Here is a 13,443-nt window from a genome sequence, read left to right as displayed (position 1 = left end):
CTGAAGCCTTTCAGTGCCATTGGCTGAAGGAAGTGACTACAAGGTGTGTTGTTCAGTAGCTAAGTAGCTTAGTTTAGGGGGTAAGGAGTATATTAGGGGTTTTAATCAGTAACTAACACAGCTGATTATCTTGGAAGCTCTCTCTGAAATCCTGTGCCACATAAGGGGATGTTTGTGATGGTTTGGGTGTTCCCTGCCCCCCCCCCCACTTTAAAAGTCACCCAGACTAGTCTCAGCTAGCTCTGGGAATATAAATGAAGCTATTTATTTACAGCTAGCACAATATACAAGCAGATATTTACAGTATATACAGTTATAGACAGAAATAGACAAATGAAAAGGTAATACAGAAACACAACTCCCCTCCCAGAAACCTGAGTCCCCAGGAGGGGCTTTCAACCACCCCTGCACCTTCACCCTGCCCCTCTCAACCTTACCCCAGTCCTAAAGAAGAACAGAGGTTCAGCCAAGAGGTTAAGAAGCAAAGGTGAGTGGAAGGTGAGGTTAGGGAGATGCAGCTCAGTCAAAGCCCAGCCAGAGAGTGCCACAAAATGGTGAGAGTGTTATCTAATGTTTTCCTTTCTTCTTCAGCAAGACTCTGAGGGGAGCAGACATCACCATTGTTTTCCTTTCACAGCCTATGATCTAGTTCTTCTCACCAAAACATTCTACCCTGCTTCAAACTAGCAGAATGTTTTTTGTCTCTCTCCTTGCTCAGCCAGCTAGTGGGATAGTTAAATCCAGGGTCACTTAGCAGCATGTATGGTGGAAAGGGAAGGCTTTGCTTTCTGCATATGGAATGTATGGATTCTCCAAAGAAAAGAATCATAAAAACTACATTTAAAATGTATCAAATTCCACATGCCAGCCAAGGAATGATCATTAATTCCTTGGAAAATGGAAGTTCTTGTTGCTGTTGAATTGAATACAATGGTTGCAAAGTCCACAAAGTGTGAACAAGAAGCTGAGAAAGGGCACTGCTGCCTCATGACCTTTCTGGTGCTCTTCTCCCTAAGATCAGTTTGGGTTTTTTTGATTTTCATTTGTGCCAGTTATCTGAAAGAGTTCAGGCAAGAAAAAACCCTCACCCCAAAGGACAGACTTGGTGTTTGCCAGTGATGTGTGGTAGTTGTAGCTGTGTAGACAGCAGGGTTTAGCAGAGAAAGTTTCCCTCTCTAGAGCATGTAACTTCAGGGTGTTAAGGTTTTGATTGCCTTCGTTTCTGTCAGTGAAAGAACTAAAAGTAAAGTTGGAAAGAAGTTGTGGGGTTTTTTTAAGTAAACTTAGGGCTGCCTGTTGCCCTGCAAAGGGCAATGAGTGCATTGTGACACTTGGGTTGGATTTGTGGTAAGCATCATTTCTTACCTTTTAAATTGTTGAACCTGTGCTGAAAACCACTGCCATACAATTTTGTTACTCTACTGAATTACTGCTGCTGGCAGCAACTTCACTGAAAACACAAAGGCTCACAGCTTGTTAATTTAATTTTGTGGCGTGTGTCAGACCTAAATACATGAAAAGTCCACTTGAGGTATTCCACCCTTTGCCAAATGTTTGGTGACTGCTTCCCTGTTCTCACCGTAGCATTGTGCTAGTTTGAAGCAGGGTAGAATGTTTTGGTGAGAAGAACTAGATCATAGGCTGTGAAAGGAAAACAGTGGTGATGTCTACTCCCCTCAGAGTCTTGCTGAAGAAGAAAGGAAAACATTAGATAACACTCTCACCATTTTGTCACTCTCGCTCGGGCTGCTGACTGAGCAACATCTTCCTTCCTAACCTCACCTTCCACTCACCTTTGCTTCTTAACCTCTTGGCTGAACTTCCATTCTTCTTTAAGACTGGGGTAAGGTTGAGAGGGGCAGGGGGAAGGTGCAGGGGTGGTTGAGAGCCCCTCCTGGGGACTCAGGTTTCTGAGAGGGCTGTTGTGTTTCTGTATTACCTTTTCATTTGTCTATTTCTGTCTATAACTGTATCTACTGTAAATATCTGCTTGTCCATTGTGCTAGCTGTAAATAAATAGCTTCATTTATATTCCCAGAGCCAGCTGAGTCTAGTCTGGGTATTTCTGAAGTGTGGGGGGGTGGGGAACACCCAAACCATCACAAGCAGTAAGCACTGGGTGCATTACCGAGGAGCACTGATTTGGGCAGAAGAGAAGTTTGTGAAGGTGGCTCAGAATTGTCAGCAGATGTTTCGCTTTTGTCGATTCAAAATGTCGTTTCCTGTGTGTTCTGTTCTGCCCAGTAAATATCTATCTAAAATCCTGATAGTTTGGCTGGGGAGAGTCTTGTCTCTGGCTGCACTTGGGCCAGAGGTCTGTTCTCTACAAAACCTGTGTCAGCCTGAACTCGCAGTCAGTTCAGCCACTTCATTCTGATCTCTGGGTGAAAATAGTTTTCTACACTCCATGTAAATCACCCTACAAGTATTGGGAATGTGACATCTATATTTGATCATTCTGGAGGAAAAGGCTTGCAGAACATGAGTAAAGCCTGACTGAAAATAGTCCTGCTTCTTTAAAGCTTGAGGGGAACGCCTCAAGTCATACCTGGGGGTTTTTCACCTCTCTGCATGGGTCTGAATTTCTTCTTTTGTGTTCAGGTGCTGAAAATTCTGCAGGGCTCAGTCAAGTGCATGTGAATACACTGCTGTGCATGTGCTCACACACGTGTGCATGTGCTCATACACAAGTTCCTAACTGTATCCTCTTTTTTTGTTATTACTCCCTTGGTCCTTTGCCTTTCCACACTTGGGCTCGCACTGCTTCACCCTGGGGTGTGAACTTCACGGGGGGGTGTGCTCTTTTATGTTTGAAATTACTCAGAATTTCCATCTGCTTTTACTTGCCTTGTGGTTGTGAAGATCATGCTTGGCCCATGGGGGCTCTCCTTGTGCCGAGAGGATGTGGAGTTTTGTCAGCCAGGGAAGTCTGTCTGGCTTTTTTTCCCTTCGGCAGCTTTCATTCGCTGCTCTTCGTGTGTGGTCTCCCCAGGCCGAGTGTGCTTGACAGAAATACTCTCCTCTATCTGCTCTCCACTGCTCCCTTTTAAGCAGGCTGTGCCTAAGAAATCTGAGATGCAAAAACTCTGAGTGGCTGAAAGCAAGGTAGTTGTGCACTGAAAGGTGCTTCAGTAGCTGCACATTCCAAATCCATAGCTGCATTCCAGACTCTGGTTGCTTAGGATGCTGACACACAGCAGTTCCACCTCTGAATGTTCTCTGCTTTTTGTTTGCAGGCACTGCTGCAATCCACAGCGGAGCATCAAGAAGCAGCTCTTGCCAAGCAGTATCTGCTGGCCATTGAAAAGCATTCTCAGAAGTGTGAAGAACTTCTCAGTGCTCAGGTATGGTTCTGCACAGGCAGGCAGCTGTGATTTTTCTTTTAGTTTCAGCTCTTCCCTGTTGGAAAAAAATATTAACTTCTGTGATCCCAAAAGAAGAGGATCAGTCTCACATGCTCAGCACAGCAGTCAGCTCGTACTTTGAAAGTGCAAAATAAGTCATGGCTCTTGGTATGAAGGATCAAAGGGGGCTCGTAGCATTTAAACCTGCTTAGAACAGACTCAGGAAGAGAGAAGAGGTCTCAGAGTAACCGAGTTCTTCCTGCTTTGGCTACTGCCACTTTCTGTAGTCTCATAGAAAGCATTTGATTGCTTCTAATGGGTGCAGTTAAGTGCAAGATTTGAATGCATGGGGTTTGGTCAGGATTTTGGCCCGAATGTTTTGGTGTGTCTGACTTGGTAGACGCAAACATCTGCTGGCCAAACCTGTTTTCATTTCCTCGGAATCTTAGATCAAACAATAAAAGGCAGCTCTGAAGAACTTCAGATATTCAGAAATAGACTGACATAAAGAGGCCTGCACTGGCTCTTTAGGGAGGTTGGAGCAGCAGCGTGCTGCATGGCAGGTGTTTGGAGCTGCAGCAGTTGCTGAGGGCTCTCTGAATGCTGCAAGTTGGGTTTGCTATTGAAAAATCTCTTGGTTTGGCTCTCCAATCAAAACAATAATGAACATTAGTATGCAATTTAGGAACTGAAAAGCTAATTTCCTATTAGGATCCTGAAGTCTAGAGAAGAGGAGGCTCTGAGGTGACTTTGTTGTAGCCTTCCAATATCTGAAGGGGGCCTACAAAAAAGCTGGGGAGGGACTTTTTAGGATATCAGGGAGTGACAGGACTAGGGGGAATGGAGCAAAGCTGGAGGTGGGGAGGAAGTTCCTCAGTGTGAGATTGGTGAGAGCCTGGAATGGGTTGCCCAGGGAGGCAGTTGAAGCCCCATCTCTGGAGGTGTTTAAGGCCAGCCTGCTCTAGGGTAGGGTGTCCCTGGGCATGGCAGGGGGTTTGGAACTAGATGATCCTTGTGGTCCCTTCCAACCCTGACTGATTCTGTTTAAGTGCTTTACATTGCAGTTAACAGTTACCTTTTGATTTCTGCTGTTAGCTGCAACTTCACTGAAAATATAAAGGATAACAGTTTGTTTATTTAATTCTCTGGGGTCTGTCAGACCTAAATACATGAAAAACCCAAGTTGAAATGTTCCACCATTTCCCAAATGTTTTGTGCCTGTGTTCTGACCATGTCAGGGATCACTTGGTGCAAACAAACGTGAAGTGTGTGTGGATCTGCATAAGCGATGCGAAAGGAAGGCGTCAGAGTTGGAAGAACTCAGTTTCCTTACCAAGGGAGGGTTTCTCGCGCGGAGCTGCGGTGATTCAGTGCTTACCCCAAAGCTCTGCTTAGGAACCAAATAAAAACAAGTTTGCAGAAAATGGGTTGAGTTTTGAAGTGAACATACTGCTTGCTAGCCTGGTGTCATTCTCTGGGTGTTGAAAATGACCGAAACTCATACATCTGGATGCGTTCTGGGAAGACTTTGTGACAGTGTGCTTACAAGCTGAGCAAAAAGATTGCTTCTGTCATTTCTTACCTTGGCATCACAACCCAAAAGATAGGGCCAGACATGCAAAAACGTGTTCAGGAGGTTCACACATACCTGGGGAGAACTCAAGATCTAAAGGACCTGCTCTGGGTTGTAGGAAAGGGCCTTGGGACATAGCACAGTGCCCAGTTCCCATCATGTCTACATTTAACACATTGAACGCCCCTTTGGATCCCAGGAAAGTTCCATGGTTTCTTTACCAACTTCTGAGTAATTTCTCATACAACTCAATCAAAGGTTTATCACCGTTAACTGCAGTATAAAACTGGAGCTTTGAAGCCAAATCAAGCAGACATGCAAGTTCTTACGCCAGGCTTTCCAGGTCTAGTAGAAATTACTCTGGCAGATTCTGTTCACTCAGCAACAGTTGCAGGAGCAGATCTGAGAGCTGAGTGGTATCTCTTCATTCTGGTTTAATTGCTGTAATTCATCTTTGGTCCTTACATCTGAGCTCTTGCAGCATGATGGCCAGCTATAGGTAGCATAATCTTAATCTACAGGAGGGAACCATCAGCAGAAGCTGTCTTCACTTGAATGCTTGTTTTCAGGTCCTTTCCTCTGGGCTGGCACAAGACTTGGGGGGTGGGAGGGGTCATCTTATGGCTGGCTGCTGCTTTTTTGTGAAACAAGCTAAGGTAAATGTTCATTGTCTCAGCTGACTGAACTCTCCTTATGTTAGCCCACAGGGCTTTCTGTGTCACTTTTGCTTGCAGACTGAGGAGGGCTGGGAGGCAGCTTGCTTGTTAGAGCAGAATGACTTAAACCAGACCAGGCTATGAAATGAGTTAGGACACAAACACAGAAAGACTACTTAATTAATATTTTTTTTCTTTGTATTTTCTTTATCTCTGCATCCTGAGGAGCTCCAAGTTTGTGGGTTTTCATCAGTCTGAACTGCTCTGGGTGCTTTCTGAACAAAGCATTCTTATTGGTAGATGGCCTCCTGTAGCTTCTCTTTTTATATAAACAATGAAGCAAAATGCTTGAAGTTCAGTTTCCATTTCTGATGTCTTAAGTTACAGCCTCCCCATGCTGTCTGTATAGTGCTGTGTGGAGTGGGAGTACAAGCACAGACTAAGTTCTTTTATTACCATTTTTATCTTTATATTTTCACTGTTTAGACTTTCCTGGTCTAATAAAGCTTTGCTGATTCCTCAGCTTTCTCCTAGTAAAGTTTTGCTGCTTTCTTAGCTGCTTGGACCTCAAACTGGCAAAAAGCTTCAGCTGAGCCATGCAGTAATAAGTCATAATTTGAGGAAGTGGAAATATGTAACAGATGTTGGAATTCTTCAGGCTGATTTTCCACCTTGCGCTGCCAAGCAGTCAGATGCCACAGATAGTGAGGACAGTGTAGGAAACCAGTTATGGTTACCAGCTCTTGTCATTGGACTGAGACAGCTTAGCAGTGGTGAAGCTGCCCTATAGAGGAAGGTGCTGTTAAATGTGGCTGGCCTCTCTGCAGTGGCAGAAGGCTGTTGGTGTGGCAGAGAGGTGGATAATGTTTGGAATAGGATGTAGGACTGGGCACGTTTGGGTAATGTGACAGGGTCAGGATGCTGTAGCTTTGTGGTTTTGTTAGGTCATCTCCCTCTTCCACACAGACAGTGTTTCCCATGACCTCTGTTAATCCATTCTCCTGTTCAGATTCCTTCATGAGAGACAGAACTCTGTGGGTGAAGAAGGGTTCTCCTTAGAATAGGTGAAAACATTGGAATCAGTGACTTCTTCAAAAGCCTGCCCAAGTCGTTCATCATTGCTGCTGACGAGTGCAGTGCTGAAGCATTTCTTAAACAGTTCTGAAGAGAACTTTTCCCAAACCACAAGGGACAAGGATTGTTCTGTGTCCATATATTGTAAAAGTTAAAAAAATACATATCACAGAATCAGTCAGGTTGCAGCACCTTTCAGTGAAGGGTATTCTGGGTTTTGTTTTGCTGTTGTGTAGTTTTCTGACAATGTCACAGAATCAGTCAGGGTTGGAAGGGACCACAAGAATCATCTAGTTCCAACCCCCCTGCCATGGGCAGGGATACTCTACCCTAGATCAGGCTGGCCACAGCCTTATCCAGCCTGGCCTTAAGCACCTCCAGGGATGGGGCCTCAACCACCTCCCTGGGCAACCCAGTCCAGGATCTCACCACTCTAATGCTGAATAACTCCCTCCTCACGTCCAATCTGAATCTCCCCACCTCCAGCTTTGCTCCATTCCCCTTAGTCTTGTCACTCCCTGATAGCCTAAAAAGTCCCTCCCCAGCTTTTCTGTAGGCCCCCTTCAGATCCTGGAAGGCCACAAGAAGGTCACCTGGGAGCCTCCTCTTCTCCAGACTCAACAGCCCCAACTCTTCCAGTCTGTCCTCATAGCAGAGCTGCTGCAGCCCTCTGAGCATCCTTGTGGCATTCTCTGGACACACTCCAGCATTTCCACCTCCTTCTTGTAACAGGGGCTCCAGAACTGGATGCAGTACTTCAGGTGGGGTCTCAGCAGAGTGGAGTAGAGGGGAAGAATCACCTCCCTCGACCTGCTGGCCATACTTTTCCTGATGCAGCCCAGGCTCTGGTTGGCCCTCCAGGCTGCAAGTGCACACTGCTGGCTCATGTTGAGCTTCTCATCCACCAGCATATATTGGAGATGAGAAATAAAATCATCTTAGACCTGTTTTTTTTTCTGTTAAGCTGCTAACTGCGGTGCTGTTTGATGAGAGTAAATGATTCAGCAGGTCCTTGGTGCAAGAGCTGAGGGTGCATTAGGCATACCTTTGTCTTCATACTCTGGTTGTTGCAGAGGCTGCTGTTAGAAGAAGGTTCCATCTCACTAATGTGTGAAAATTGTTTCTTCAGATAAAAGATCTGTGGAAGTGTGCATTATTTCCTTGCAGGGACACTACCAATCGTGCAAGCTTGATTTTCTGTTTGCTATTGGAATATCAATAAGTTTGCTTGTTCTGTGGTGCTGTTCACTGGTTTGTTTTTCAATGGTGATCTGACTGCTTGTACAGAAACTCTGAGCAGCAGCAGCAGCTAACACAATGGATGTACACATCCTGGATTTGGTGAGCTGTGCACACAATAGTTTACTCAAGATTGTGAAAGAACCAGTTTGCAGAAATGTAAGTTGGCTGCCTCTTGGTTACAGCAAGAGATCTGCAGCCTCCTCTGGGGACAGCATCCTGTACTCACACCTTTCAAAGGAAACAGAGCAGGGCCCAGGGACAAACTCCCTACAATTCTTTAAATGCACTTCAGTCCCTGCTTACTGTTTTGTCTTTGAATCTGCTGGTTAGGATTATTAGGAACGTGCAAGAAATTGTAACTGTTCTAAATTAGATTTAGTAACAGGTTTAATCTAATGCTGTAGCTGTAAAATAGATCATATCCAGCATCACTGCATTCCCTCCAGGAATTACAGCTTGTGTAAGCCTTCAAAGGGTGCTTACCTGAGAGAAAAGTGCCAGAAATAAGTCTAACCTATAAAAAAGAAAGACTGACTAGTTGCTATTGTGATTAAAGCTGTTTACAATGTCTTCTGTGACTCACATTCCAGGAAAAAAAAAAAAAGAAAGAAAGAAAGATTTTTGTTGGATTTCTTTTTTACAGGAATCAAGACAAACCACAGGACCTCTGTATTTATAGTTGAACCTACATCAAACGATTCTCATTTGGAACCATTGCCTAGAGAGCTTCTTGCAGGGAGGAAAACATTATAAACTATTTTTGAATGCCTTTTGTTTTAAGTTGATTTTTCAGAAGACTCTTCTTGACCCTCTCCTGCTACTTTGCATGGAGTATGACAGGAATAGGAGTGCATCTGTCCACTTTGCAGCACTCATTATCTGAACTGTCTGGGGTTTTCCTTTGGCTGATGATGTTGTCATGCCTCATTGGGGACACCATGTCCCGCCACAACTTGCTTCCCAGAACTTTTACACATCAGTCTTGCACTCCCAACCCTATATGCCCTAAGGACTAAAAGGAAACAAGGGACAGCTTTGTCAGGAAGGTTCAAATGATGTATTTGATAGAATCTGCTGTAGCTAAGAGGAAGGCTTTTTTAGCAGAGTGTCTGCAGTGTTCTGCTGTGCCACGTGGAGGACGTGCACAATGTGATGTGCAGACAAGCAAACTTAAAGCTGGCTGCAGGCATTCTTGTTGCACTTCAGTGGGGTTTTCACTGAGGGTGATTTTGTCCTCCTCCCGATTCACCCCTTGGACTTACAGGACACAACTTGATTTTTTTTTTTTCCTTAGCAAATTCATAACTTTTCATCACTTTCCACCTTTGCACTTCAGCCCTAAGAACTAATCAGATATATTTGCTTGATAACAGATGGATCATTGGATTCAGAGCTCAAACACTTTTATCATTCCCTCATTATGTCTCTGCTTCTTGCATTGTTGATTATTAAAGGCAATGCCCACTTCAGCTTCCGTTTGGAACTTTCATGGATGCTGGCTGATGGTCAGCACAGCTGACGTTCGGTGGGTAGGTCTCAACTGTCACAGGAAAGCTGGAGTAGGCTTCATTTGTTTTTTATAGGAATGTAAGGTCTGATAAACTCACCATTAGCCAACTTAGAGGAGGCTGAGTGCTCTTTCCTGGTTTTGTTTGTTGAAGCATGGGCAATATCCTCTGAACAGGTCCACTTACCAGGAGACAGCCAGCTCTGACATCCAGAGAAGCTCGAAAGAAGGTGGCCTTGATAGTGCTTCATAATCAACATTCAGTGTCTAGATAGTTCAGAATGGTGCCTTAAGGCTCAAGTGCTCTTCTTTTCTTCTTTTAATGCTGGCTAACAGAGAAAGGAAGTTGTTTGTAATTCTTACCTGTGGAAACTGGAAATGCTGAATGAGATTCATTCACCTTCATCAATTTTATAGCTTTTACTCCTGTGGAGCGTGGGAGGTGTGAGATAAGTTTACCACTGCACACACTGAGCTCAGCATGTATGATTAGTTCAGCAGTGCTCTGTATTAGGAGGACCTTTATTAGAATTGAGCAAATATCTACAAGCCAAGTAAATGACCCTAAACCATTCCCTTATTTCCTGTTAGCTAAAAATACCAGAACACTTGGAAGTTCTCAGATGGATACCTGCTGAAGTGAAACTGCCACCTTCTCTATGTTTTCAACCTTCAACTGCCTTTGGGGGAGGTATAAGCTGGATGTTAGGATGAAGTTCTTCACAGAGAGAGTGACTGGCATTGGAATGGGCTGCCCAGGGAGGTGGTGGAGTCACTGTCTCTGGAGGTGTTCAAGAAAAGCCTGGATGAGGCACTTAGTGCCATGGTCTAGTTGATTGGACAGGACTGGGTGCTAGGTTGGACTGGATGAGTTTGGAGGTCTCTTCCAACCCAGCTGATTGTATTCTATTCTATGATTCTTTATGACTTCATCTCAAGGACCACCTGAGGAAGCACTGAGTGTAGATGAACCTCACTGTGGCAATTTAGTACCAGAGTCCCAAGTCATTCTGCATACACCTAGCAAGTGAATGTACCCAGTACTTCTGTGTAATAACCTCTGCCTATGAGGTGTCTGGGTTAAGCACACAGCTGGCTGCCCTAATGTGAGGAGATCAGTTAAAGAAGTGCTCTGTGCATCATGCAGCTGAATCTACACCTGAAGTCGTTTTATAGGCACCTGACCAACCTAAGTGCCTTGGCTGAGGTCTTTGTCTGTTCTAGTAGATTGTGCACAAGAATGTGAACCTCTTCCCTCTACAGCATCAGCGACTTCTTGACATCTTGGAAGCTGAGAAGGAAGTGTTATCAGAAAAGATAGAGGAAGCTTTGCTGCAGCAGTCACAGAAGCACAAGGTACTGCTTTTACCTACCCAAAAGAACGGTGTCTGATGTGCTCCTTTGGGAATGATCTTGTCACAGTTACTGACAGGAAGAGGAAGTGTTCCCAAGGACTTTGGCTGCAATTACTTCCAGTCACTGCATGTTGCAGTTTAATTTTTTGTACCATTTACAGGAATTGCTTGACAAGTGCTTGGATGAAGAAAGACAGAGGAGCAAGGAGGCCGTGGCAGCTGCTGCACAGGTATCTCTCGCTGAGCAGAAGGCACACAGTGTGGGTTCCATCACAAAGTTCAGCAGCTCCTGCTCGTTTCATCGCTCTGTTTGCAAAGCTGTGTTCTCATCTCTGTTTAAAAGCAGTTAATTCTTTAAACCAGGCACATATCTGCCACATCCTGTGCCTTAATAGAGGCACTGTGTAACTTCTGTGTAACGACTAACAGTATTGCACTTGAGTGGTTGGTGGTACCCAGATGTCTGGATTCATGCTCTTTGAGTTAACAAGGTGAATACATCTTGAAGAAATAGGCAGCAGGCTCAACTGATGATCCTAAGAAGACAATTAGCATTGTGTCTGATTTTGCATTTGTTAAATATGGTGACTTCCAGTAAGGAGAGAACTACTCTGTGAATCATGTAAAAATATTGACACTTTCACAGGCTTCCAATGATTTTATTTGTTGAAGTTTGACTAAAAGTGAGTATTTTTTTTTCCATATGGCTTTTTTTCTCCTTCATTAGGTGCATTTGAGTTAGGACAGTCATGGTGGAAGTGGGAGACTCTCTCAGCTCTAACATCTCTGTAGAGTTCAGTACAAAAGCTCAGCTGTGTGTGCTGGGTAAAACAGTGATGTGATGATTTGATGTAATAGTTAAATAGAAACACTGGTGGGAAAAGGGTGAAACTACTTCTTGTAGAATGCAGAGCTGATGAGTTTTGCTTTTTATGCATCATCTGAACCTGGGTTTGGACTGTAGACACTTGTAGCTCAGACCAGGATTAATTCCTGAATGTGAATGTTGAGCAGTGTACTGAGGCCAAAGCTGTCCCTGCTCCTACATCTCTACTGCATGGTTTCTGTTTTGGCATGAAGCAAACCAACACTGATTATAACAGATTTTCAGCAGGTGGGAATTGAAGATCCTTGCTTGTAACTTTCCATATCTTTCTGTAACTAAGTCATTGTCTGGTGGTGACGTCTGTTTGGTAGCCCCATATTGTAAGTTTAAGCTGGTGGTTCTGAAGTGAAAATCTTTGTGTCCCACATCTTGTCAGCTCATTTGTCTCCTTAGAAGAAGTAATATACAGGAGTTAGGCACCCATATGGGCTGTTTTTGTCATGTATTTGTGCTTAATTTGTTTCAAAGGCTGAAAAAGAAGCAGTGCAGGAAGCTGTTCTGAAAGCAGTAGAAGAGGAGAGGAGAAATATGGGGAAGATTCATGCAGAAGAAAGAAAAATGTGGGAAGCAGAACGTGACAGACATGAAGAGAAGATTGCCCAAGCTGTTTGTGAAGCCATGCAGGAGCAAAGAAAGCATAACCAGGTATATGTCACCTTTTCAGGGACATGCTGTGTGTCTTCCTAATGCTGGGGGGGATTTTGTTGTGATGTCTGTCATTCAGCACCACACTGAGTTGATAGCTGCAGTGCACAAAGGTCTTGCTATTTACCTTCAACTAGGCTGTGTGTCTGGGGAAAAGTTGGCACACACAAAACACAACTTCTGCAACTTTTCCAGGCATCTATAGAAATGAGCTGACATCTGCAGCAGCACTTGCAGGACAGGCTGTCCAGGCACTCCGAGTGCAGCAGCAGGAGGTTTCAGTGCTTTGTAACCTGAACTAGCAGCTGGTGGCCTGGAGCAGCTGCTCTGGAACTGCCCAGACCATGAGTGGAGAGAGAGATCTTGGTGTACAGGAGGATTCCTACAGTTTTTCTCGATAAGGAAGCACCAGGGAAGCAGAAACACTCACCAGGAGACAGCAGCTCTCACAGACCAGGATGATGAGGTGTGGGCATTTCAAGTGCAACAGCAGTGACACCCACACTGTTATGGGGAGCCCTGAAGGGGCACAGCGACCTGGTTGCTATGCACTGAGCACAGGACATGTGACATCATCTGGGACATGTCTGGGCATGGCACAGCAATTTGCAGAGAGGGATGTTGTATGTGCAAGAAAGGTGCTGAAGGTTGCCCAGCTCAACCAGCGAGTGATGGTGTGCACCCAGCAGAAGGCCATGGCATCTCTGAGCCCTGCACCTGCCAGGCGTGGTGCTGCTTCTCAGAGCTGCTGTGGGTACAGCTGCCAGGCAGGCTTCAGGCTGCAGGGTGTGCCCCACTCTGTCACCGATGGGAGCAGTGATGCTTGTCAGAGGTGTGCTCAGGAAGAGGACCTTCTCTGCTCTGTGGGAAAGCTCCAGAAGAGGGAATTAAGCTGAGAAAGATCAGGGAATGTGAGAAAGAGACTCGGGGAGCTGCATCTCATCCCCATGAGAGAAACCCAAAAGGCAGAGGTCATGTTACTGTGAGCTCGCTGCCCTCTCCTGTAGTGGCTCAGGAGCTAGTGGGCAGTGGCTGCAAGCTCCTGCCCAGAGCAAGAGGCATAGGCATCATTTTTATGCTCACCCACAAGCTGGCTTTTTTACTTTCTGATCCTGGAAAGATTTGGAGGAACAGCTTGTAAATTCCCTGGTGTTCTGCTGT

The 13,443-nt window shown here is 45.0% G+C and overlaps 1 protein-coding gene across 5 annotated transcripts in view; it reads left to right on the top strand.

The window, feature by feature from the left end:
* Window positions 1-13,443, top strand: part of CCDC91 (coiled-coil domain containing 91) — a 106,403-nt gene that overhangs the window by 45,675 nt on the left and 47,285 nt on the right. For all 5 annotated transcript variants that reach the window (XR_010302070.1, XM_064142275.1, XM_064142272.1 and 2 more), the window contains exons 8-11: window positions 3,237-3,344; window positions 10,660-10,752; window positions 10,913-10,981; window positions 12,106-12,282. Coding sequence is in view for 4 of the 5 variants with exons in the window: in XM_064142275.1 (XP_063998345.1) it covers window positions 3,237-3,344; window positions 10,660-10,752; window positions 10,913-10,981; window positions 12,106-12,282 (447 nt within the window). In the remaining variant the exon portion in view is untranslated. The remainder of the gene's footprint in view (window positions 1-3,236; window positions 3,345-10,659; window positions 10,753-10,912; window positions 10,982-12,105; window positions 12,283-13,443) is intronic.

The sequence above is a fragment of the Pogoniulus pusillus genome, chromosome 4 (genome assembly GCF_015220805.1).
Source record: "Pogoniulus pusillus isolate bPogPus1 chromosome 4, bPogPus1.pri, whole genome shotgun sequence".
In the NCBI taxonomy this organism is placed as follows: Eukaryota; Metazoa; Chordata; class Aves; order Piciformes; family Lybiidae; genus Pogoniulus; species Pogoniulus pusillus.
This window is presented reverse-complemented; position numbering and strand designations above follow the sequence as displayed.